At 44.7% G+C, this 27,864-nt stretch overlaps 1 protein-coding gene and 1 long non-coding RNA gene across 5 annotated transcripts in view; one reads left to right on the top strand and one right to left on the bottom strand.

Annotated features, from left to right (window-relative positions):
* LOC140075878 (uncharacterized) overlaps positions 1-7,507 on the top strand; it is a 46,184-nt gene extending 38,677 nt beyond the window's left edge. The window contains exon 3 of the long non-coding RNA XR_011849477.1: positions 7,295-7,507. This is a non-coding gene — a long non-coding RNA (uncharacterized lncRNA). The remainder of the gene's footprint in view (positions 1-7,294) is intronic.
* Positions 1-18,290, bottom strand: part of ZRANB3 (zinc finger RANBP2-type containing 3) — a 184,215-nt gene extending 165,925 nt beyond the window's left edge. Inside the window, exons 1-2 of one of the 4 annotated variants that reach the window (XM_072122262.1) lie at positions 18,136-18,290; positions 8,090-8,236 (exon numbers count right to left, since the gene is read on the bottom strand). In XM_072122262.1, coding sequence (XP_071978363.1) covers positions 8,090-8,229 — 140 coding nt within the window. In that variant the 5' untranslated portion in view covers positions 8,230-8,236; positions 18,136-18,290. Of the gene's footprint in view, positions 1-8,089; positions 8,237-15,749; positions 15,847-17,925 lie in introns of those variants that run through there. The other 3 variants (XM_072122263.1, XM_072122264.1, XM_072122265.1) reach the window with 3 other exon arrangements.
* Between the last annotated feature and the right edge of the window lie 9,574 nt (positions 18,291-27,864).

Genomic DNA, 27,864 nt, shown 5'->3' with positions numbered 1-27,864 from the left:
CTTGACAAAAATAACAGTGATGACCTGGAACCACACTAAGAGAGTCAACCTACTTTTCCAAACCATATATTTTCTAAGTAGGTTGACTCGAAGAGTAGCATAAAAATAAAAAAGTTGTTACAGCGGACATGTTTTTTTGAAAGGTTACATGGCACAAGTTTGTGATAGCTAGGTGGCTCTAGAGCAGTGATGGTGAACTGGTGTCACTCAGTCCCCTCTTTGTGGGCACCCAGGCTATCGCCCTCACTCCAAGTTCACCAAGCAGGGCCCCAGGCATACTCCTGCCAGTCAACATGGGGAGAGAAAGAACTGGAGCGCACATCCACACATCACACAATGATCTCCTGCCGCTCGGCTACATTATATAACGAACTCGAGGTTCTTAGTTGTATTTTGATCAAATTGTATAAGCCACTATCCACTTCACGGTCACCTCTTTATGGTGGGTCCCTACGTTATTATGTGCAGCATCACAAGGCGTCCACCACCGCTGCAGCACAGCGCCGGCAGGGACCAAGACCCGGTTGCCCCCCAGCACCCATACTGGCAGGCATAGCCCCCATGGCTCCGGGCTCCCACCAGCACCGCCCCACAGAAGCAGCGGACACCATGCAATACCGCACCATGTGAACAGGTGTTGAATACTCACTGTTAATACTCCTGCCAGTATGAAGAAGCTCAGGACGTGCCAAGTTCAGTCTTGTCTGGACTGCCTGAGACTACTGGAGGAGAAGGTGTGGGCAGCTGGATTACCATTGAAGCTTTTGCTCCGGGCCCCATGATTCTTGCTCTTCAGGGGACACAAATCGGGGGGGTGGCTGTCAGACAACCGACTGATTTGGATAAACCGTGGGATTTAAAATTCTAATTGTGTTGCAAGACAATGCACTTACCTGCACCGGGAAGAAGATGGTGAACTCCGGGGACCTGAGTGGGGAAGCTACACATGCAGGTTATCGGGCGCACCATCTTAGTGAATAGCGGCAGACTTCATCCTCGGCGGACAACGCACCTCAGGGATTGTGCAGGGACCGGGTAAGTAAATGTGCCCCTTTGAGTTTCATCCAGGCATAAAAAAACGTGACGATTCGATACTCAGTGAATCTTTATCAAGCATGCCTTTTTTATTCCTGGATGAAACTAAAAGCCTTTTGGCATTGAATCCTCTGGGTGCTGTGGCTTCCTCCATCGATAGTGCCTGGCCCTGGGTATGAGCACCTGAACCCTCAGCTGCGAGCACCACCTTTAAAAATTACCGTATAGGATCTGGATTGCTACTTCCTTTTTACAAAATTGTAAAACTGTGCAATAAATAAGTTGGTTTTGGTTGTCGTCAGGGCACTCACCATCTGTGCCCAAACTACAACCAAAACCCACTTATTTACCCTGATGTGCCAATGTGCCATTTTAAAGGACACCTGTCATCAGGTCTGTGTCACTTGTCCTGTCACTACTACCTGTTGGAGCAGCTCACAAGGATCCCATCCCAGCCTTTATCTAGTTATTTCATACATTATTCATTGTAAAATCATCTATTCTTTATCATGTAAATGAGGCGGGTCACATGGTCAGAGGCAGTGATGTCACCCCTGTTCCCCCTCCCCTCTCCTCCCCCTGCTCAGGTCTGTGTGTAATGTATAATAAAGCATTGCTGGTGTGTGTGCTGCATCTGCTGACATGCTGCATCCTCCTAATACACAGAGACACAGACATCAGCTACACAAGTACCTGACATGTTCTGCTATAACATGGCTGCAGCCTGGAGCTGTTCTATCTCTCCTAAACACACACACATGTACACACAGGCTGCAGGGGGCGTGGCCGCCAGCACCAGGAAGCACATCATTATACAGCCTCACATCATTATACAGGCTGTCAGTCATGCACTGGGGGTGTGGCTATGCCTCCCACTCATGAATAGAGCGGACAGCTTGAATATGCTAATGACTCATTGGACATTTCACAGGTCATTTGCATACAGCTTTAGGACCTCATTGCTTAGGTTTACAGGCATGTAGAGGGACAATGAAGGGATAGAGGCAATGCTCTCTAATGGCAGTTTATGAAAATATATTTAGTTTAGGGGGGTTATTTTGCATGATGGGTTCTCTTTAAGCAGTAACTTATTGCTGCCTGTTCTTCCACTTCTTTAATTGTATCGGCCGCCTGAGGCCGCCAATACAGTTGAAACAAGGTGGGCAAATTCAGACTATCATTGTAGGAGAATGGTGGGTGTAGCAGGATGACCTATAAAGATAATGCACTTCTTTCAGCAGCTTCTCACTTTTCAAGCAGTTCCAAACGGTCATTGAAGTGTTGCTGTCAAAAAGCGCTGAGAGCAGCATCTCATAAGTTGCCTGGGACTGCCGGAAGATTTAATGGATTTGTTCCTGTTTGGTGAACTCTGTCCTGGGCTGGTGGCCTGAGTGCCCAAAGAAAAGGCTCAGAGTGCCACCTCTGGCACCAGTGCCATAGGTTCGCCATCACTGCTCTAGAGGGTTAAGATGGACCATCTATTATAGCTTTAGCATCCAGTAGAAAAGTAAAAGAAATATAAAATAAGTAGCCATCAGAAATACATGAGGACATTTTTATAATTTTTGCTATAAATAATCAGCTGGTCACAGATCAACTGAATTTTCCTATTTTTGTTCTTTATTATTAACCCATTCACGACTGCCATATGGCTATATACCTCCTATTTGCACATGTCCTGTACAGAACGGACATTTATAAACATCATTACAGTGGCCAACTACAAACAGCTATATCCCCTGAGCCCTGGCACCTAGAAACACAATCTCTCCTTTAATATGTTATATAGATATATCCACCCTTAAGGTTTTTATGCACAGCTTCTACCCCATGTATGTATCTGATCACATGAAATCACAGAAGCCTACATGGAGGATGGGGAGGAGTAGAAGCAAAAGGAGGCTGCTGTGTTTTTATATGTTCAGATACATGGGGTTGATGTTGCATATCTTACTGGGTAAAGGACCTTGGCTGATATCAACCTGGTCACATGACATGCTGAGAAGAGGCATTGATGGGTGGTAAAGCATGTAAAGCCGACTAAAGCAAAATGTCCGATTTATATAAAAAATGTAATACAAAAGTGGTCAAAAGGTGGTACTGTCCTCAAAATGGAAGCAATGAAAAAAGTCAGCTTCTCCAGCAAAAAATTAATGTCTTACGCAGCTCCATACACCGAAGTAGGAAAAGGTTATTAGCATCAAAGAGGAAGAAACAAAAAACCGTGTTGTCCGGCGTGCACGCCCCCGATTTCTGTTGTGTGCAAGCCAACGCCGATGCCCCAAAAATCCGATCGCGTGCACCAAAAAACCCGGGGCAATTTGGCGCAAAACTGAAATATTCGGGAAACCAGACGAAAGTGCAGCGTTCGGACCCTTAGTAAATGAGCCCCAATGTTTTCATTTTTTTAAATATATTAAAACACCATAAAACCTACATAAATTTATCACCGCGATCGTAACGAGCCAAAGGATTAAGTAGCATTTGGAGCACACAATAAAAGTCGTAAAAACCAAGCCCACAAGAAAGTTTTTCTGACAATTTCACCACATTTGGAATTTTTTTCCAGCTCCCCAGTACACGGCATGGAATAATAAAAACGTCACAGAGAAGTAGAATTTGTTACGTAGAAAATGAGCCTCCCCCCCCACACACACGGCTCTTTACATAGAAAAATCTAATGATTTTTGAAGGTGCCGAGCGAAAAATTGAACCAAAATAGGCTGTGCCGCAAAGGGGTTAAACTTTACAGATATTTATTTGGGGAAACCACAATCTATAATTTCATTTTATTTTGTAAATATGTAACTAAAGCGTCAATTTAATTAATTCTGAAATAATAAATGTCCCTTAGTTTTAAGTCTTAAAAGTAAAAAATAATAATAATAAAATAAAATATACAAATAAAGAAACAAAAAAAAAAAAAAAAAAAATACAATGTAGCTGGAAATTGTGCTCTTCAACTCTATGTTATTAATTATAACAAGGAACCGTCTCCGTAATTAATTATCCAAATCATTAGGAAGATATTCTGTAGCGACACAATAACATTTGCATAATAAAGCGAAGAGGAGAATACAGGAGGCAGAACGGAGGCGACGCAGAACCCAAAGATAAAAAGGAAAAAAAAAAAAAAACTGGCAAAAAAAATAAATAAAATCTAGGAAATGTCAAAGGCAAATCTCCTTGTACAAAAAGTCTACAAATGATACGGGGCTGGTTACGGGAGCAGAGATACGCGTGTTATTTACCAGGAGGGGAAACAGATCCACAATGGGCTGTTCTTAGAAAGCCGAGGGAATGAATAAAGATGAAGAGCAGCCGAGGGGAACCAGAATCTCTTCTAGAATCACTGTGTCAGCTCCACGGGCAAGATTCTGAGACAAGTCTCTCTCCTATATAACAATCGGGGGAAGAACTGAGGCGGATAGCACAGAAGTACAAAACCCAACCATTAAAAAAAAAAAAAGCAGAATGGGGGGGGGGGGGGGGAGAGGATAAAACTTTTTTATTTTTTTCATGGTTTTGTGTGTTGCCATGGCTACGTCCATATGTATGCAGGTTGTTACAGTTAAAGGAAATCTAACATCAAACATGATAAACCAGGGACATTACTCAAAGATCCAGGCACCGGCACTGTGGTATCTTGTTATATTTCTTCTCCATGGCCTCCTCCATTCTAAAATCAACTTATAAAATTGGGCTAATAAGCATAAGGGGTAATCATAGTGACACTTGTACAAGCGTTAATGCGACCTCTATTCCCCACTGCTCCCATCAATATCTCCAGTGATGATGTGGAAGGGCTACATAGTGTAGAGGGGAAGTGAGGGAATTGGAACCATTTTCTTTGATAGGATTATTTGAATATTTTGGGGTACTCAGGGAGTGATCTTCGTGTTATACCAATTTCTGCTGCTGATGTTCCAGCAGATGTTCCAGTCCGAAATCCAGATGGGAAATGATAACACTGGGTTCCCACATCCAACGGTGGAGCTTCATTCTGGAAATGGCTCCTTAAAGGAAACCTACCACTTGAAGTGCACACGGCTACATAGGAAGTGAAGGAGCGCATGGTGCGCCGAGCGTGTACCTCCCTGCGCTGAAGCAGCTTCGGCCATAAAGTTTAAAAAGTGTTTTAAACCGCGATACTGCGGTTTAAAACACTAACAAAAATAAGCTCCAGCACCGGCTCACCCTGATCTCACCCTGAGCTGGTGCTCGGTAGTTCCCTCTTATACCCGCCACTTCAAGTGGTAGGTTTCCTTTAAAGGGGTGATCCCATCTAGGAATTTACGTTAAATTAAATTTATTTGCCATATTTAAACATTTCTTCAATTGGATGTTATGAAAAAATGTTCCTGTGTGAAGATAATTTCTCATAAATGTTGCCATGTCGTCCCTTAGAAACGAGATGGCTTTCTCGGATACGACCACCCCACACTCTGGCAGCGGTGGCCAGACATGCGCTATTGAGTCTGAGCACCTGGATACAACGTTCATTAACACAGGACGGCCGTGCGATATGTAGTAACTCCCGGATATTTCATATATAAAAACATTTTGTTTCTTTGTGCAATCCCTCCAGCGGAGGTGGTCATATCCAAGGACACAGTCTTGTTTCTAAGGACCATATGACTACATTTATGGGAAATTATCTTCATACAAGTAATATTTTTTATTAGTATTTTTAATAACATCTAATTGGAGAAATGTTTATATATGGCAGAATAATCAAACTGAATGTGACTGCCCAGACGAGAGGAGAATAACCCTACAACTATCTCTATCAGAGGCCCAAGATACTCAAATGTACTGTTGGTTCATCAAGATTCTGCACATAATGTGGCATATGCTGACCTTATGCATATTTTTTGGGGATGCATTAAACTGGGTCTTAATTAGAAGGTATTAGCACCTTACGGCCTTCTCCTATTGCTTGTTTGTTTGGATTTCTTGGGGACCCGTGTGATGAAGTTCCAATGTTGATCATTGTTGTGCACATTCCGTATCGAGCAAGTTTATAGCATGACATTGGATCTGACCGACTATCCCCACCATTACCAAATTATAGACTCAATTAAGTAACAATATATACGACTGGACCGGGCGCTTTATAAAAAACATTGAAAAGTTTGATTCTATCTGGGGGAGTCGGATGTCCAATCCTTGGCTGCTGCCTGGAGCCCTTCTAAGGGACACAATGGGGGTCATTTACTAAGGGCCCGATTCGCGTTTTCCCGACGTGTTACCCGAATATTTCCAATTTGCGCCGATTTTCCCTGAATTGCCCTGGGTTTTTGGCGCACGCGATCGGATTGTGTCGCATCGGCGCCGGCATGCACGCAACGGAAACCGGGGGGCCTGGCCAAACGAAAACCCGATGGATTCGGAAAAACCACCGCATTTAAAAAAATAATAATAATAATGTGTCGCGAAAATTGCACTTACCTTCACTCAGCCCGGCTCGGTGTATTCCAGTGCGTTCCGATGCTCTTCAGTGCAGCAGCGACACCTGGTGGACGGCGGAGGATCTGCCTTAATAAATCCCGGCCAGACCCGAATCCAGCGCAGAGAACGCGCCGCTGGATTGCGAATGGACTAGGTAAGTAAATCTGCCCCAATATCACGAGTCTATAAGAATCTAAGAGTCTACATTGCAGTGTCTGTAATTGGGCCTAGGGTTACCTTTTAGTATGAATCTCACTAGGCCTGGATATTCTAGCAAACTACAATAGTTTGGATATCTGAATGGTTTGGGTGAATTATGTGACAAAATGCTGCTTTTCTTAGCTCGGGGTGGAGGATCAGGAGTTATATTTCTGTATTATGTTGCATTGTGATTGTATTTTCGTTTTTTAGTCTATTTTTATTTTACATAATTTTTTTTTCCTTTTTTTAAGTGTATTGTTTTCTGTTGGAAAACGGAAAAAGGTTTGGCGCTTAATGAAAAACTGTTAAATAAGTACGGACATATATATCTACTTCTAGTATAACAAAGAATATAGTCAGATGTTATAGCTCGATCACCGCAAGTCTAATCACTCTGGTGCACCAGTAGTACCAGCAAGAGGCGATGTGGTGAGTGAGCATTCACAGAGAGAAGGACAAAAGAAATTTTGCATATACAGCTAAATTTTCTATCTTGCATATACAGCTTTTTTGAAGACCAATATGTCACCATGGCTACAGACAACAAATGAACCCTATGTAGTCTTATACTCCCATCCCTTTAATCTGCTTTCAATTTTTTTTGCAGATGGTAAACATTGGCACAAAAGTGTAGGAGAATGAACATGCAAAACTTTACAGCAAATCGACATAAAAAGCTAAAAAAAAAAAACGCACAAAAACGTTAAGAGATGTGTAAAGCTGCATCACTTTTGTATCATCCTTCAAGAGCGCTGGAACATTTTGTAGACACAAAGATGTTAAAATTTCAAAACGCCAAGTCAAAGACCACAAAGAAACCCAGATTACATTATCTCCCATCCTAAAACAAAAAAGCTTTAGGTTGGTTAAAAAGAAAAAAAAAAATTACCAAAATTTTTCCAGTACCAAAACTACAGGGTAGATCTCTGACTGCTGTCAATGAAAGGAAACATCATCTATACCAAGAGGTTGAAAAACTGCACATTGATCGGACACCAGAGCAGTGATAAGCCGTATTCCCGCGCAGCTACAGCAGGACGGGCGCACGTCAGCCGCGATGCAGAGGAGGAGGGGTGACCCCTCCCCTCTCCATAGCGATCCATAGCGTATTCCGCAATTCTATCTTTTCCCCGTGAGCGGCACCGTGTTGCTCCGTGTGGCCATTGCGGTCTATGGGGAACTTATGTAAAGTGCAAGCTACGGTCTTGTGAATGTAGGTAACGTGATGGGATCTCACTACATAACATAGCACAGCACTGTTTGCTGTATTTGATCACTTCTCTGAGGCTCCTAATGTAAAGGCAACCCAATCATCCCAATGCCAGGAGACTACGGCTACCAGGAGAGTACGGCTGTGACATCCCAAACATCACATAAATCCAGGGTATGAATCTGGTCTTACCTTCCCTGCCTCTGCAGTGCAAACAGGACTCCTTCCCTCTGAAAAGGCAGGAGTCTCTCTCGTAGTTTTTCGGGAAGACACGATAATTTATCAGCGACATCCTGCGCCGTTTCCTTCTCTTTTGCTCTGGACTTTGCCATTATTCACCTGATATCAAAGAGAAAGGAACAAAAGAGAGTCTTAAATTATTTCATTTTCACATAGTAAAAAAACATTTGGTAGGTATTAGGAAAAAAAAAAAAAAAATCAGCTTTGTTCCCGAAAATAGCACCACCACAGGTTGTGTATGGAATTGCAGCTGACACCATTCTCTCTACAGGATAGTCCAAGGATTCTAGAAATCACATTGTTGGGGGTCAGACTCATGCGACACCCCCCCCCCCCCCCCCCCTATGATCGTGAACCCATTTCCCATAAAAAATGATGCAATGGGTTGAAGCTTATGGATAGGGGAGAACATTGGGAGAATTTATTAAGATTAGTACATTGTGCATACATTGGATTTACAGGTTATGGCATTTTAGTAATTTTAGTGAAGGACTCTGGCACATGAATGAATTCTATGCTGGGTCCAGTAAGGCATATGTGCCCTCTGTGCCCCGCTCCCTCCACGGCCGCTCCGTGCCCCGCTCCCACCGCGGCCGCTCCGTGCCCCGCTCCCTCCATCCCCGCTCCGTACCCCGCTCCCACCACGGCCGCTCCGTGCCCCGCTCCCTCCATCCCCGCTCCGTACCCCGCTCCCACCACGGCCGCTCCGTGCCCCGCTAACACCACGGCCGCTCCGTGCCCCGCTAACACCACGGCCGCTCCGTGCCCCGCTCCCTCCATCCCCGCTCCGTACCCCGCTCCCACCACGGCCGCTCCGTGCCCCGCTCCCTCCATCCCCGCTCCGTACCCCGCTCCCACCACGGCCGCTCCGTGCCCCGCTAACACCACGGCCGCTCCGTGCCCCGCTAACACCACGGCCGCTCCGTGCCCCGCTCCCTCCATCCCAGCTCCGTACCCCGCTCCCACCACGGCCGCTCCGTGCCCCGCTCCCTCCATCCCCGCTCCGTGCCCCGCTGCCTGCATGTGCAGATCTCAGAAGTCCTCTGCAATACAGGACTTTCTGTCCACTTGTTCAGCTGTATGTTCAAGTTTCAGGGAGTCAGATCCCTGCAATCAGACAATTAGCGCCTCCGTTTTCTATTAGGGCATAAATCTGTTTAAAAGGCTTCTACCGAATTTCCACTGATCACAAGAACAGGGATGCCGTTCTCACTAAGGAGTAGATCAGTAAAGTGAGGATGTGTCCTGCCGCTCCATTCAATATTTTGTGAGTGTCAGAATTTGGCACAACGTTTTAATTCTGGTTCGGCTCGCGAGACCGGGCATATCGGCAGCTAAACAGACAATCCGCCAACTGACCCCCTTGCCGTGGCTAGTTGCATAATTTACCAAATTGGCCGCTCGGTAGCAAACATTGTCATATCTCTAATCTCCAGTACCCCCAGCCTCGGTCTCTGTGTGTACCAGACACAGCTGGACACCATGCTCTTAAATTTCAGATGCTCTCATAGTTAACGGATCAGATCTTTAACAATTGATAAAAATCTAACTTGGTAGAACCCCATTAAATGGATCGGAGCTACAATACTAGACACAACCTATGGACAGCCGAGGTCACTAAAATACAGCCATGTTTTCCTGATCCTGTTAATCACCCTATTATGAAATTCTGCAAATTTTCCACCCCTGCAAGATCTGTGCTTGCTGACAGTGAAAGGAAACCCTAGTGCAGGCAGTATGTACAAAATAGGTTCCGTAGGATTGTTCTTAAGTTGAATGTGTATGTAAGTCGGAACTGTATATTTTATAACTGTAAGCACAGCCAGAATTTTTTTGGTCTCTGTGACAATTGGATTTTAAAAAAATGTTGTCGTAAGAACCAGGAATAACAATAAAGCTTCATTACAGACTCCTCGGAGAACTGTTATAACGGTTTATTGTAGTCTAAAGAACAGTAAATTACCAATTACCAGAGGTCCGTTTGCATCTAGGGGTCATCTGTAAGTCGGGTGTTCTTAAGTAGGGGACCACCTGTACTAGGAATAGCTTCATACTTTGCTGCAATATGAAGTCTTATTCTTATTATCATCATATATAGAGTGATAATCTCCCCCCCCCCCCCCCCCCCAAGTCCTGACTCATCATAAGGCGGCTCATTGCCCGTTTCTTTGGATCAGATCACTTAGAAATCAATGTCTAAGTGGAAATAACACCGCCATCTACATAAAACAACAAAAACACAGCGAACAGCTGCTCTGACTAATACACATGAACGCCGATAGTCCTCAATATCCCAAAATAATCCCATGACGCACCCCAGGAGACAGAACCTTACATCTAAGCGCAGCTTCATCCAAAAAGGGAAGACGAAAAAAACTAAGAAAGTAAAATCCCAAACACATCACCTTTTACTTTACTATATTTTTAACCTAAAAAAACCTATTTATACATTGGGTAATGATAGGAGAAGGTCGTCCAAGGCAAAATGGGAAGTTCTATTACAATGGCTGCAAAACACCCCAAACCCTAAGATCAGGAGCAAAAAGAAAAAGAACCCCCTTAACTTTTGAAGAATGCAGTCCTATGTATTTTACACATTGATATTATTTTTCCATTTACAGAGACGTCTAAGAACTTGTCTGCCATCAAAACCAAACATGGTAAACCAGGGACATTACTCAATGATCCAGGCACCGGGACTTTAGTAATCTTATTATTTTTGTTATCCATGGCCTCCTTACTTCCAAAATCAGCCCTTCCCTGTTGTAGTTTTACAGGCTGTTATACAGTGCAGGACCACTGCCTGCTGTAATGTCACACAGTGGGAGGGGGGAGGTGCTGAAAGAGAAGGAGGGGGGCAACATGTGAAACCTGATAACCAAAGGGGCTCTGGTAACGCCCCGCAAAGCTCTTCAGACTAATTAGCATAATTATAAAAGTTGATTTTAGAAGAAAGGAGGCCATGGAAAACACATGTAAGAAGATACCACAGTCCCGGTGCCCGGATCTATGAGTAATGTCCCTGATTTACCAAGATGGATTTGGATGATAAATTTCCTTTAAAAGGGAACCTGTCACCTACAACCCCCACTGGCATCATTACACAATTACTGGCACTTGTAAGGTACTGAACTTAGACGTAACTGTAAATGTGTAATGATGCCAGTGTGGCTCTAATGCTTTTCTTGCCCTTCCTTTTCTTCCTAGATCCAGTCCAGTAGAGCTGTAGGATGCAGTCAGGCTCCCCGTCTCCTCACGGTCGCTCTGACAGGTAATATCCACTCTCTGCACACCCCTTGTCACAGCCCCACATCACTACAACCGGTTCTGCACATGTGCAGTGTGCCAAGCATTTCGGCACAATTATATTCCTGCGCATTCTACGGAAAGGCAAGCGATTAGAATTTTTTGTTTACATTTTTGTTGATGCTTCTGTGCGAAAAATAGAAACAGACACAAACTAATGCCGCATTCACACGAACGTAGGGGGGACGTATATACGGCTGCAAGTTTGAGGCCGTACATACGCTCCCCCCATAGACCGGCAATGGCTGCATGGAGCGATACGGTACCGCACTGCTCCGCACACAGGAAAAAGAGAGGACACGTTCTATCTTTCACCGTGTTTCAGGCCGTGCACCATGGGTCACCCCTCCTCCTCTCCATGGTGCCAGACGTATTCCCACCCGGCGGTAGCTGTGCAGGCATACGTCAGTGTCAATGTGACCTTAGACTTCTAAAGATAATTGCAGATTTTCTACTCTATAACCCCAAGTATTTTGCTCACATAAGTGCAAGTCAAAGTTTCTCTATAATGCCCTGTTGGATCCTACTCCTGCTTCAAAAAACACACGTATAGGTAGAAGCCCAAAAATGGTTACAGAGCAGATTCTACTCTACATTCTGTCATTCTGTGTGCAGTGTATGGGAGACATCATAGCAGCTCGTCTCCGGCCACCAGCTCAGAGACAACTGGGATTTATAGATGGAACCTGCAGAGAAGAAACATTGTATGTACTGAAAAGATACAGGGTTTCTCCCCAACTGATACATTTACTAAAAACTTAGTTACACTTTAAAGAACTCTGCTCATTTCTCCATAAGAACAGCGCGCACGTCACGTAGAAGCCAAACAACAAGTGACAGGGCAGAGCGGCCCGCGCGACAACAGGTGGGGGCCGATGGGACGACTTTGACATTAGGCAATTTCAATTGGTTTTCTCTCCTGTGTAAATCCATTCAAAAATAGCTCTGCCAAATCGCAGCGTTCACACTACTTTCTATTCACAACTTTTCACGTGAATATATTTCCGCTCGAGAAAAATAAATTGGCCTCTTGAGGGATTGTTTTGTGAAAGATGAATCTATCTTTCACCCCCCCCCCCCCCCCCTCAATTCTCTCCCCAAACGAAAGTCAAGGAGGAATTGGAAGATGAATTCTAAAATGGACATTATAATCAGCCGCTGCTCATTATCATAAGTAGAAAGACACATTTAATAGCTCCTAACCCCCGCTGGAGTGTAATGGGGACCCGTCCTCCCGCATCGAGCGCTAAAAATACTTCATTAAACCTCCCCATCCAACCTGAGTGGATCTATTCCATTTACATCTCGCTGAAAGATGATGATGACGGCTAGAAAATGACATTTAAGTTAGTGATTGCTTTAACCCGTGCGGTGCCGGAGTGACCAGTGCGTGGGCAGGACTGGTGTTAATATCTAAGGTCCGGCAGAGCCTCCTCTGTCTTGGTTCTGTCAGTGCCTACATGTAGAAATCAGTCCATGGTCATGAAATCCTGACAGTAAGAACGTTACTCAACAGATCTGTAAAGGAGACGCTGGAGCCGGATTAGCGCTCACCAGGCTGCGCTTGATTTAGAAATAAATATGACACTAAAAATGTATCGAATAGATTGGAAAATGTCAACGAAGTGACGCTGTCACTTAAGCTTTTAGTTCAGAAATTGCTGTGCATCAGGGATGTTTATAGCTCTGCCCAGTCTATCCAGCGATCAGCGGGGGCCTGGACTAACAGCTCCGCACCAATGTACCCCCTGTCAGATCAGAGGAGAAAATGGAAGAGCACATTAACAGCTACATCAAGCTCTCAGCTACAAGAAAAACTCTACTTATCCTCCCTGTACTGACCCCGAGTTACATCCTCTATTATACTCGAGCTGCACTCACTATTCTGCTGCTGGTGCAGTCACTGTGTACATACATGACATTACTTATCCTGTACTGATCCTGAGTTACATCCTGTATTATACCCCAGAGCTGCACTCACTATTCTGCTGCTGGTGCAGTCACTGTGTACATACATGACATTACTTATCCTGTACTGATCCTGAGTTACATCCTGTATTATACCCCAGAGCTGCACTCACTATTCTGCTGCTGGTGTAGTCACTGTGTACATACATGACATTACTTATCCTGTACTGATCCTGAGTTACATCCTGTATTATACCCCAGAGCTGCACTCACTATTCTGCTGCTGGTGCAGTCACTGTGTACATACATGACATTACTTATCCTGTACTGATCCTGAGTTACATCCTGTATTATACCCCAGAGCTGCACTAAATATTCTGCTGCTGGTGCAGTCACTGTGTACATACATGACATTACTTATCCTGTACTGATCCTGAGTTACATCCTGTATTATTCCCCAGAGCTGCACTCACTATTCTGCTGCTGGTGCAGTCACTGTGTACATACATGACATTACTTATCCTGTACTGATCCTGAGTTACATCCTGTATTATACCCCAGAGCTGCACTCACTATTCTGCTGCTGGTGCAGTCACTGTGTACATACATGACATTACTTATCCTGTACTGATCCTGAGTTACATCCTGTATTATACCCCAGAGCTGCACTCACTATTCTGCTGCTGGTGCAGTCACTGTGTACATACATGACATTACTTATCCTGTACTGATCCTGAGTTACATCCTGTATTATACCCCAGAGCTGCGCTCACTATTCTGCTGCTGGTGCAGTCACTGTGTACATACATGACATTACTTATCCTGTACTGATCCTGAGTTACATCCTGTATTATACCCCAGAGCTGCACTCACTATTCTGTTGGTGCAGTCACTGTGTACATACATGACATTACTTATCCTGTACTGATCCGGAGTTACATCCTGTATTATACCCCAGAGCTGCGCTCACTATTCTGCTGCTGGTGCAGTCACTGTGTACATACATGACATTACTTATCCTGTACTGATCCTGAGTTACATCCTGTATTATACCCCAGAGCTGCACTCACTATTCTGTTGGTGCAGTCACTGTGTACATACATGACATTACTTATCCTGTACTGATCCTGAGTTACATCCTGTATTATACCCCAGAGCTGCGCTCACTATTCTGCTGCTGGTGCAGTCACTGTGTACATACATGACATTACTTATCCTGTACTGATCCTGAGTTACATCCTGTATTATACCCCAGAGCAGCGCTCACTATTCTGCTGCTGGTGCAGTCACTGTGTACATACATGACATTACTTATCCTGTACTGATCCTGAGTTACATCCTGTATTATACCCCAGATCTGCACTCACTATTCTGCTGCTGGTGAGGTCACTGTACATACATGACATTACTTATCCTGTACTGATCCTGAGTTACATCCTGTATTATACCCCAGAGCTGCACTCACTATTCTGCTGCTGGTGCAGTCACTGTGTACATACATGACATTACTTATCCTGTACTGATCCTGAGTTACATCCTGTATTATACTCCAGAGCTGCACTCACTATTCTGCTGCTGGTGCAGTCACTGTGTACATACATGACATTACTTATCCTGTACTAATCCTGAGTTACATCCTGTATTATACTCCAGAGCCGCACTCACTATTCTGCTGCTGGTGCAGTCACTGTGTACATACATGACATTACTTATCCTGTACTGACCCCGAGTTACATCCTGTATTATACCCCAGAGCTGCGCTCACTATTCTGCTGGTGCAGTCACTGTACATACATGACAGTATTTGTACATTGTTGTTTAATATTATTTGCTGCAGTTCATGTATAACATGCATGTCTTGCTGCTGGGATAGAAGACTTCTTGTCCTCCGTGTAGATTGCTCTTTTCCACTTCCCCTGTGGTTTTGAGTTTTTAATGACAAATATCATGATGGCATCCACAGGATATGGAGGAGACAATATACTGAAACTGGAAACCTGCCACTTCAGATAGATCCGCGCTCCCGCCTACTGCTGTCAGATAGCGGAGGATGAGCCAAGTGTGAAGGTAACGTGTACAGACGGTGATCAGATGATGAAGAACAGCACAAGGCATACAATGTGACAACACAATCTGTTACAGAACACCAGCCCTCCCCCACACACAGGTCAAAGGTTACGATGGGTACAAATTATCAGGAACATAAAAATCAATGAATGGAGAAGATGGTAAAAAAAATTCCATTCACTGACAGCAAGTAGACACCAAAACACCTGCTGTATACAAGTGACCCTAGAGCTGGTGTACGAGAGACGAGCCCAAATGTATACAAATAGATAACAAAAACCAACGTGACAACTCCCAACAGGAAGAAAGGTTCAAAACATGTTTTTCCCACCTGAGATCTGCGCAGGTCTACGACAAGCAGAACTTGCATTGCACTTTAACCCATTGTATTCAATAGGTTTTGTCAGACTTGCATTTTTTCCCCATTAATTTCGTTTTTTTCATTATACCTTCTGCCCCCTTAAAGGACGTCTACCACCAGGATGAAAGATCGTACACCAAGCACAGTGACATACTGGAGTGTGCCCCCTCTGGCAGGATCTGCTCTTCTTTTTTTTTTTTTTTTTTTTAACGGCATTAATTGAGATATTTTAAATTTTATAAGAGAACAAGGCTCCAACATGGGGTCAGCAAGACAAACATTGGAGTGAGGGCTATGGAAGGGGTGGTAGGTGTTCCCTTTCCTTGTGACAATCTCACTGTCCTGACCCCCCAGTCCACATACCTTCCACTTCCTGACACCATCCACTTAGGCCCCCACCTCCAGACCCCCCCCCCCCAGTCCACTTACGACCCACCTCCTGACCCCCCCCCCCAGTCCACTTACGACCCACCTCCTGACCCCCCCCGTCCACTTACGACCCACCTCCTGACCCCCCCCAGTCCACTTACGCCCCCACCTCCTGACCCCCCCCAGTCCACTTACGCCCCCACCTCCTGACCCCCCAGTCCACTTACGACCCCACCTCCTGACCCCCCCAGTCCACTTACGACCCACCTCCTGACCCCCCCCCAGTCCACTTACGCCCCCACCTCCTGACCCCCCCCAGTCCACTTACGACCCACCTCCTGACCCCCCCCCCAGTCCACTTACGCCCCCACCTCCTGACCCCCCCCAGTCCACTTACGACCCACCTCCTGACCCCCCCAGTCCACTTACGACCCACCTCCTGACCCCCCCCCAGTCCACTTACGACCCACCTCCTGACCCCCCCCCAGTCCACTTACGCCCCCACCTCCTGACCCCCCCCAGTCCACTTACGCCCCCACCTCCTGACCCCCCCCCCCCAGTCCACTTACGACCCACCACCTGACCCCCCCCCCAGTCCACTTACGACCCACCTCCTGACCCCCCCCCAGTCCACTTACGCCCCCACCTCCTGACCCCCCCCAGTCCACTTACGCCCCCACCTCCTGACCCCCCCCCCCCAGTCCACTTACGCCCCACCTCCTGACCCCCCCCCCCCAGTCCACTTACGCCCCCACCTCCTGACCCCCCCCCCCAGTCCACTTACGACCCACCACCTGACCCCCCCCCCAGTCCACTTACGCCCCACCTCCTGACCCCCCCCCCCAGTCCACTTACGCCCCCACCTCCTGACCCCCCCCCCCAGTCCACTTACGCCCCCACCTCCTGACACCCCCCCCCCAGTCCACTTACGCCCCCACCTCCTGACACCCCCCCCCCAGTCCACTTACGCCCCCACCTCCTGACCCCCCCCAGTCCACTTACGCCCCCACCTCCTGAACCCCCCCCAGTCCACTTACGCCCCCACCTCCTGACCCCCCCCCCAGTCCACTTACGCCCCCACCTCCTGACCCCCCCCCCCAGTCCACTTACGACCCACCTCCTGACACCCCCCCCCCAGTCCACTTACGACCCACCTCCTGACACCCCCCCCCCAGTCCACTTACGACCCACCTCCTGACACCCCCCCCCAGTCCACTTACGCCCCACCTCCTGACACCCCCCCCCCAGTCCACTTACAACCCACCTCCTGACACCCCCCCCCCAGTCCACTTACGACCCACCTCCTGACACCCCCCCCCCAGTCCACTTACGACCCACCTCCTGACACCCCCCCCCAGTCCACTTACGCCCCACCTCCTGACACCCCCCCCCCAGTCCACTTACGCCCCCACCTCCTGACACCCCCCCCCAGTCCACTTACGCCCCCACCTCCTGACCCCCCCAGTCCACTTACGCCCCCACCTCCTGAACCCCCCCCAGTCCACTTACGCCCCCACCTCCTGAACCCCCCCCAGTCCACTTACGCCCCCACCTCCTGACCCCCCCCCCAGTCCACTTACGCCCTCACCTCCTGACCCCTCCCCAGTCCACTTACGCCCCACCTCCTGACCCCCCCCCCAGTCCACTTACGCCCCCACCTCCTGACCCCCCCCCCCAGTCCACTTACGCCCCCACCTCCTGACACCCCCCCCCCAGTTCACTTACGCCCCCACCTCCTGACCCCTCCCCACTCACTGCATATGAACCCCTTATGCACCTCTCTGCAACCTGTCACTCTCCAGCGTCTACACAACTACAACTCCCAGCATGGACGGAGCTATTCCCTCCCCTCCGGTCATCTCTGGTCTCCCCTCACACATGGCGCCCTGCTGCCCGTTTTCAGCGCCTAATTACATCATCATTAGCATCACTGCAGTGACGTCACCCTATCACCGCCTGTTATTTCCAGTGACAGGATTCCACTCACCAGCGGCGACGTCAGAGTATCAGTCAAGTGACGTCATTCAAACTTCGCGCGCCTCAGGGGGAAGTGACGTATGACAGAGGGCGGAGCCTAAAGTATAGAGCCCTCACGCTGCGTGAAAACTACAGCTCCCAGCATGCCACGGGCGAGGTTCGGCTGTGGCGAGGCATCACTGCATTCTGGGAATTGTAGTTCATCGAAATGAAGGGCTTTGCTTTAGACTAGATAGAAAGGAAATAGTTAATTAGAAATACATAGATGCGTGATATAGATATACAAGACAGATAATGGAGCACCCCTGCAGAGAATTCAGCCTAGTCAGTCTCCAGCATCCCAGACACCTTATTTCAGGCACCTTCCTACTATGTACAGGTGCCTGAGCCAAAAGGCCCCCAGTAGAGATGAGCGGACCCATAGATTTAGTTCATGTTCAGCCGCACAATCCAGACATAATGGTGTTCAAAAAGCAAATTGATGCCCCTTCTAGCCAAGGCCATGATTGGACACCCCCTCGCCAATTATAGCCACGACAAGAGGCGTCAATGTGCCGCATTAGCTATTCAGCCGTCAATATGTCCCGGTCGCACGGCTGAACCCCAACTAAAACTACAGGTCCGCTTATCTCTAGTTCCCAGTAATCATGTAAAGGTGTCCTACATGACTGCTCTTTTACCCATCCATGCCCCGTCTCTTCAGGCCTGTAACACACATGGCGTTTTGAACCCGTTTTTGGCCCGTTTTTTAAGAAGTCCGTCAAAAAAAGCATGCGTTTTTAACCAATTTTAATTAAGATAATTGGTAAAACCTGTCAAAAACGCATGCGTTTTTTAACAGACTGCTTAAAAACGGGCCAAAAACGGGTGCAAAACGCCACGTGTGCCACCACCCACCCAGATAATAATAGATCTTTAACCATATAGCACCATTATATTCTGCGGCACTGAACAATTCAAGGGGTACACACAAAATAAGACATTACAGAGTAACATGCTCACATAGGAGCAGAAACAATAGGACATATCAGACACTAAAATGAACCCACTTCTGAGTCAATGACCTAGTTAGCCCTAGTTAGGGGGTTAAAGATTACCATGACTGCAAATATAGATAGATAGATAGATATGAGATAGATAGGAGATAGATAGATATGAGATAGATAGATAGATAGATAGATAGATAGATAGATATGAGATAGAGTGATAGATTCTACCCATGGAATACAGAAGTATATTGTTGATTCTTGTTTTTCTGTGCCGGGTGTCCGGTACGGCTCAGATGCTGAATAAACATATGCATCTGCCTTATGAGCTGCAGCTTTTGCATTTTGTTTATTTCTGTAGAGTCCGGTTTCTGTGGGCTGTGCAAAATGAAAATCACTGAAAACAGCAGATCGTAAACTGGTCCTTAAAGGGGTATTCTTATTTCTGGGAAATGAATGTCATTGTTTACATGATGATGAAAAATGATACATTTTTTCAATAGACTTTTGTATCAATTCCTCTTGGTTTTTTTTAGATCTCTGCTTGTTGTCATTATATAGAAAGCTTCTATTTTTACTTCCAGCGACAGAAAGAAACCTGACTATGGTCACACAGGTGCACGGCTCTTTAGTATCAGAGAGTAATCAGAGCTGTGGGTGACGGTGAACCCCACGTTCAGTTTTTCAGATTTGGTTTTTGAAGCCAAAAGCGGGTGAGGGACTTCATTAAGAAGAGCTGCTCCGCCTCAATTTTCACTCCACTCCTGGTTTGGGCATCAAAAACTGCATCTGAAAAACTGAACGTGTGGTTGCACCCTTATAATGAGCCGTGCACCTGTGTGACCATGGTCAGATTTATGTCCACTGAAAATAAGCATAGACGCTTTCTATAGATTGACAGCAAGCAGAGATCTAGAAAACTGTGAGCAATTGATACAGAAGGTATTTTGGAAAAATATTCATTACACAAATGATAACATGAATTTAATCTATAAAGATGCTATAGTGTGAAATATTCCACAAAAACAAGAAAACTCTTTCAAAAGGAAACCTACCTACTATCAGAAGTAGAACTGATGCTAGATATCCCTGCCCTAATCTGTAATTTAATAATACTGGAATCTAACTTGTTAAAAACTTTAGTTTAGTAATATGTAAATTACCTGCAGAGGCTTCAGGGGCGTGGAGAAGCCTTAGCTCCCAATGCTCGGCCAGGCTCGGCCTCTGCAGCTCATTTACATATTACTAAAATATGTAAAGGTTCATTTACATATTATACAAAAATATGTAAAGGTTCATTTACATATTATACTAAAATATGGAAAGGTTCATTTACATATTATGTTTTTTAACAAGTTAGTTTAGCTTCCAGGATTACTAAATTACAGACTAGGGCAGACACAGGAGGAATCTACCACTAGATCCACTTCTGATTCCTCATGGCAAGGTTTCCTTGAAGGAGACCTGAAAAAAATATACAGAGAAATCAAACAGCAATCAGGGTGGCAAGAATAGTGGGTGCCGGGGGAGGCCCAACAACAAGAGTGTGAATTTTTAGGCAGCTTTAAGATAAGATTTGTGTTTAACTTTCATGTGCTTTGAAAGCATGAAGTTTATCCTTGCATTATGACACCACCATGTGTAATTCCTAATTGCCATATCATCACTGTGTGTATTATCCTTGTACTGTGACGTATCTGTGTATTATCCCTGTACTGACATCACTGTGTGTATTATCCCTGTACTGTGACATCACTGTGTGTATTATCTCTGTACTGTGACATCACTGTGTGTATTATCCCTGTACTGTGACATCACTGTGTGCATTATCCCTGTACTGTGACATCACTGTGTGTATTATCAGTGTACTGTGATATCACTGTGTGTATTATCCCTGTACTGTGATATCATTGTGTGTAATACCCCTGTACTGTGACATCACTGTGTGTATTATCTCTGTACGGTGACATCACTGTGTGTATTATCCTTGTACTAAGATATCACTCTGTGTATTATCCCTGTACTGTGACATATCTGTGTATTATCCCTGTACTGACATCACTGTGTGTATTATCCCTGTACTGTGACATCACTGTGTGTATTATCTCTGTACTGTGACATCACTGTGTGTATTATCCCTGTACTGTGACATCACTGTGTGCATTATCCCTGTACTGTGACATCACTGTGTGTATTATCCCTGTACTGTGATATCACTGTGTGTATTATCCCTGTACTGTGACATCACTGTGTGTATTATCTCTGTACTGTGACATCACTGTGTGTATTATCTCTGTACTGTGACATCACTGTGTGTATTATTCCTGTACTGTGATATCACTGTGTGTATTATCCCAGTACTGTGACATCACTCTGTGTATTATCCCTGAACTGTGACATATCTGTGTATTATCCCAGTACTGTGACATCACTGTGTGTATTATCCCTGTACTGTCAGATCACTATGTGTATTATCCCTGTACTGTGACATCACTGTGTGTATTATCCCTGTACTGTGACATCACTGTGTGTATTATCCCAGTACTGTGACATCACTCTGTGTATTATCCCTGAACTGTGACATATCTGTGTATTATCTCTGTACTGTGACATCACTGTGTATTATCCCTGTACTGTGACATCACTGTGTGTATTATCTCTGTACTGTGACATCACTGTGTGTATTATCCCTGTACTGTGACATCACTGTGTGCATTATCCCTGTACTGTGACATCACTGTGTGTATTATCAGTGTACTGTGATATCACTGTGTGTATTATCCCTGTACTGTGATATCATTGTGTGTAATACCCCTGTACTGTGACATCACTGTGTGTATTATCTCTGTACGGTGACATCACTGTGTGTATTATCCTTGTACTAAGATATCACTCTGTGTATTATCCCTGTACTGTGACATATCTGTGTATTATCCCTGTACTGACATCACTGTGTGTATTATCCCTGTACTGTGACATCACTGTGTGTATTATCTCTGTACTGTGACATCACTGTGTGTATTATCCCTGTACTGTGACATCACTGTGTGCATTATCCCTGTACTGTGACATCACTGTGTGTATTATCCCTGTACTGTGATATCACTGTGTGTATTATCCCTGTACTGTGACATCACTGTGTGTATTATCTCTGTACTGTGACATTACTGTGTGTATTATCTCTGTACTGTGACATCACTGTGTGTATTATTCCTGTACTGTGATATCACTGTGTGTATTATCCCAGTACTGTGACATCACTCTGTGTATTATCCCTGAACTGTGACATATCTGTGTATTATCCCAGTACTGTGACATCACTGTGTGTATTATCCCTGTACTGTCAGATCACTATGTGTATTATCCCTGTACTGTGACATCACTGTGTGTATTATCCCTGTACTGTGACATCACTGTGTGTATTATCCCAGTACTGTGACATCACTCTGTGTATTATCCCTGAACTGTGACATATCTGTGTATTATCTCTGTACTGTGACATCACTGTGTATTATCCCTGTACTGTGACATCACTGTGTGTATTATCTCTGTACTGTGACATCACTGTGTGTATTATCCCTGTACTGTGACATCACTGTGTGTATTATCCCTGTACTGTGACATCACTGTGTGTATTACCCCTGTACTGTGACATCATTGTGTGCATTATCCTTGTACTAAGATATCACTCTGTGTATTATCCCTGTACTGTGACATATCTGTGTATTATCCCTGTACTGTGACATCACTGTGTATTATCCCTGTACTGTGACATCACTGTGTTTATTATCCCTGCACTGTGACATCACTGTGTGTGTTATCCCTGTACTGTGACATCACTTTGTGAATTATCCCTGTACTGTGACATCACTCTGTGTATTATCCCTGTACTGTGACATATCTGTATATTATCCCTGTACTGTGACATCACTGTGTGTATTATCCCTGTACTGTGACATCACTGTGTGTATTATCCCTGTACTGTGACATCACTGTGTGTATTATCTCTGTACTGTGACATCACTGTGTGTATTATCCCTGTACTGTGACATCACTGTGTGTATTATCCTTGTACTGTGACATCACTGTGTGTATTATCCCTGTACTATGACATCACTGTGTGTATTATCCCTGTACTGTGACATCACTGTGTGTATTATTCCTGTACTGTGACATCACTGTGTGTATTATTCCTGTACTGTGACATCGCTGTGTGTATTATCTCTGCACTGTGACATCGCTGTGTGTATTATCCCTGTACTGTGACATCACTGTGTGTATTATCCCTGTACTGTGACATCACTGTGTGTATTATCCCTGTACTGTGACATCACTGTGTGTATTATCCCTGTACTGTGACATCACTGTGTGTATTATCCCTGTACTGTGACATCACTGTGTGTATTATCCCTGTTCTGTGACATCACTGTGTGTATTACCCCTGTACTGTGACTATTATCCCTGTACTGTGACATCACTGTGTGTATTATCCCTGTACTGTGACATCACTGTGTGTATTATCCCTGTACTGTGACATCACTGTGTGTATTATCCCTGTACTGTGACATCACTGTGTGTATTATCTCTGTACTGTGACATCACTGTGTGTATTATCCCTGTACTGTGACATCACTGTGTGTATTATCTCTGTACTGTGACATCACTGTGTATATTATCCCTGTACTGTGACATCACTGTGTGTATTATCTCTGTACTGTGACATCACTGTGTGTATTATCTCTGTACTGTGACATCACTGTGTATTATCCCTGTACTGTGACATCACTGTGTGTATTATCTCTGTACTGTGACATCACTGTGTGTATTATCCCTGTACTGTGACATCGCTGTGTGTATTATCCCTGTACTGTGACATCACTGTGTGTATTATCTCTGTACTGTGACACCACTGTGTGTATTATCTCTGTACTGTGACATCACTGTGTATTATCCCTGTACTGTGACATCACTGTGTGTATTATCTCTGTACTGTGACATCACTGTGTATTATCCCTGTACTGTGACATCACTGTGTGCATTATCTCTGTACTGTGACATATCTGTGTATTATCCCTTTACTGTGACATCACTGTGTATTATCCCTGTACTGTGACATTACTGTGTGTGTTATCCCTGTACTGTGACATCACTGTGTGTGTTATCCCTGTACTGTGACATCACTGTGTGTATTATCCCTGCACTGTGACATCACTGTGTGTGTTATCCCTGTACTGTGACATCACTGTGTGTGTTATCCCTGTACTGTGACATCATTGCGTGTATTATCCCTGTACTGTGACATCACTGTGTGTATTATATCTGTACTGTGACATCACTGTGTGTATTATCCCTGTACTGTGACATCACTGTGTTTATTATATCTGTACTGTGACATCACTGTGTGTATTATCTCTGTACTGTGACATCACTGTGTGTATTATCCCTGTACTGTGACATCACTGTGTGTATTATCCCTGTTCTGTGACATCACTGTGTGTATTACCCCTGTACTGTGACATCACTGTGTGTATTATCTCTGTACTGTGACATCTCTGTGTGTATTATCTCTGTACTGTGACATCACTGTGTATATTATCCCTGTACTGTGACATCACTGTGTGTATTATCTCTGTACTGTGACATCACTGTGTATATTATCCCTGTACTGTGACATCACTGTGTGTATTATCTCTGTACTGTGACATCGCTGTGTGTATTATCCCTGTACTGTGACATCACTGTGTGTATTATCTCTGTACTGTGACATCACTGTGTGTATTATCTCTGTACTGTGACATCACTGTGTATTATCCCTGTACTGTGACATCACTGTGTGTATTATCTCTGTACTGTGACATCACTGTTTGTATTATCCCTGTACTGTGACATCACTGTGTGTATTATCTCTGTACTGTGACATCACTGTGTATATTATCCCTGTACTGTGACATCACTGTGTGTATTATCTCTGTACTGTGACATCACTGTGTGTATTATCTCTGTACTGTGACATCACTGTGTATTATCCCTGTACTGTGACATCACTGTGTGTTATCCCTGTACTGTGACATCACTGTGTGTATTATCTCTGTACTGTGACATCACTGTGTGTTATCCCTGTACTGTGACATCACTGTGTGTATTATCTCTGTACTGTGACATCACTGTGTATTATCCCTGCACTGTGACATCACTGTGTGTATTATCCCTGTACTGTCAGATCACTATGTGTATTATCCCTGTACTGTGACATCACTGTGTGTATTATCCCTGTACTGTGACATCACTGTGTGTATTATCCCAGTACTGTGACATCACTCTGTGTATTATCCCTGAACTGTGACATATCTGTGTATTATCTCTGTACTGTGACATCACTGTGTATTATCCCTGTACTGTGACATCACTGTGTGTATTATCTCTGTACTGTGACATCACTGTGTGTATTATCCCTGTACTGTGACATCACTGTGTGTATTATCCCTGTACTGTGACATCACTGTGTGTATTACCCCTGTACTGTGACATCATTGTGTGCATTATCCTTGTACTAAGATATCACTCTGTGTATTATCCCTGTACTGTGACATATCTGTGTATTATCCCTGTACTGTGACATCACTGTGTATTATCCCTGTACTGTGACATCACTGTGTTTATTATCCCTGCACTGTGACATCACTGTGTGTGTTATCCCTGTACTGTGACATCACTTTGTGAATTATCCCTGTACTGTGACATCACTCTGTGTATTATCCCTGTACTGTGACATATCTGTATATTATCCCTGTACTGTGACATCACTGTGTGTATTATCCCTGTACTGTGACATCACTGTGTGTATTATCCCTGTACTGTGACATCACTGTGTGTATTATCTCTGTACTGTGACATCACTGTGTGTATTATCCCTGTACTGTGACATCACTGTGTGTATTATCCTTGTACTGTGACATCACTGTGTGTATTATCCCTGTACTATGACATCACTGTGTGTATTATCCCTGTACTGTGACATCACTGTGTGTATTATTCCTGTACTGTGACATCACTGTGTGTATTATTCCTGTACTGTGACATCGCTGTGTGTATTATCTCTGCACTGTGACATCGCTGTGTGTATTATCTCTGTACTGTGACATCACTGTGTGTATTATCCCTGTACTGTGACATCACTGTGTGTATTATCCCTGTACTGTGACATCACTGTGTGTATTATCCCTGTACTGTGACATCACTGTGTGTATTATCCCTGTACTGTGACATCACTGTGTGTATTATCCCTGTTCTGTGACATCACTGTGTGTATTACCCCTGTACTGTGACTATTATCCCTGTACTGTGACATCACTGTGTGTATTATCCCTGTACTGTGACATCACTGTGTGTATTATCTCTGTACTGTGACATCACTGTGTATATTATCCCTGTACTGTGACATCACTGTGTGTATTATCTCTGTACTGTGACATCACTGTGTGTATTATCTCTGTACTGTGACATCACTGTGTATTATCCCTGTACTGTGACATCACTGTGTGTATTATCTCTGTACTGTGACATCACTGTGTGTATTATCCCTGTACTGTGACATCGCTGTGTGTATTATCCCTGTACTGTGACATCACTGTGTGTATTATCTCTGTACTGTGACACCACTGTGTGTATTATCTCTGTACTGTGACATCACTGTGTATTATCCCTGTACTGTGACATCACTGTGTGTATTATCTCTGTACTGTGACATCACTGTGTATTATCCCTGTACTGTGACATCACTGTGTGCATTATCTCTGTACTGTGACATATCTGTGTATTATCCCTTTACTGTGACATCACTGTGTATTATCCCTGTACTGTGACATTACTGTGTGTGTTATCCCTGTACTGTGACATCACTGTGTGTGTTATCCCTGTACTGTGACATCACTGTGTGTATTATCCCTGCACTGTGACATCACTGTGTGTGTTATCCCTGTACTGTGACATCACTGTGTGTGTTATCCCTGTACTGTGACATCATTGCGTGTATTATCCCTGTACTGTGACATCACTGTGTGTATTATATCTGTACTGTGACATCACTGTGTGTATTATCCCTGTACTGTGACATCACTGTGTTTATTATATCTGTACTGTGACATCACTGTGTGTATTATCTCTGTACTGTGACATCACTGTGTGTATTATCCCTGTACTGTGACATCACTGTGTGTATTATCCCTGTACTGTGACATCACTGTGTGTATTACCCCTGTACTGTGACATCACTGTGTGTATTATCTCTGTACTGTGACATCTCTGTGTGTATTATCTCTGTACTGTGACATCACTGTGTATATTATCCCTGTACTGTGACATCATTGTGTGCATTATCCTTGTACTAAGATATCACTCTGTGTATTATCCCTGTACTGTGACATATCTGTGTATTATCCCTGTACTGTGACATCACTGTGTATTATCCCTGTACTGTGACATCACTGTGTTTATTATCCCTGCACTGTGACATCACTGTGTGTGTTATCCCTGTACTGTGACATCACTTTGTGAATTATCCCTGTACTGTGACATCACTCTGTGTATTATCCCTGTACTGTGACATATCTGTATATTATCCCTGTACTGTGACATCACTGTGTGTATTATCCCTGTACTGTGACATCACTGTGTGTATTATCCCTGTACTGTGACATCACTGTGTGTATTATCTCTGTACTGTGACATCACTGTGTGTATTATCCCTGTACTGT

The sequence above is a fragment of the Engystomops pustulosus genome, chromosome 8, assembly GCF_040894005.1.
Source record: "Engystomops pustulosus chromosome 8, aEngPut4.maternal, whole genome shotgun sequence".
NCBI classification, from domain to species: Eukaryota; Metazoa; Chordata; class Amphibia; order Anura; family Leptodactylidae; genus Engystomops; species Engystomops pustulosus.
The sequence above is the reverse complement of the archived record's forward strand: the minus strand, read 5'-3'. Positions and strand labels throughout refer to the sequence as shown.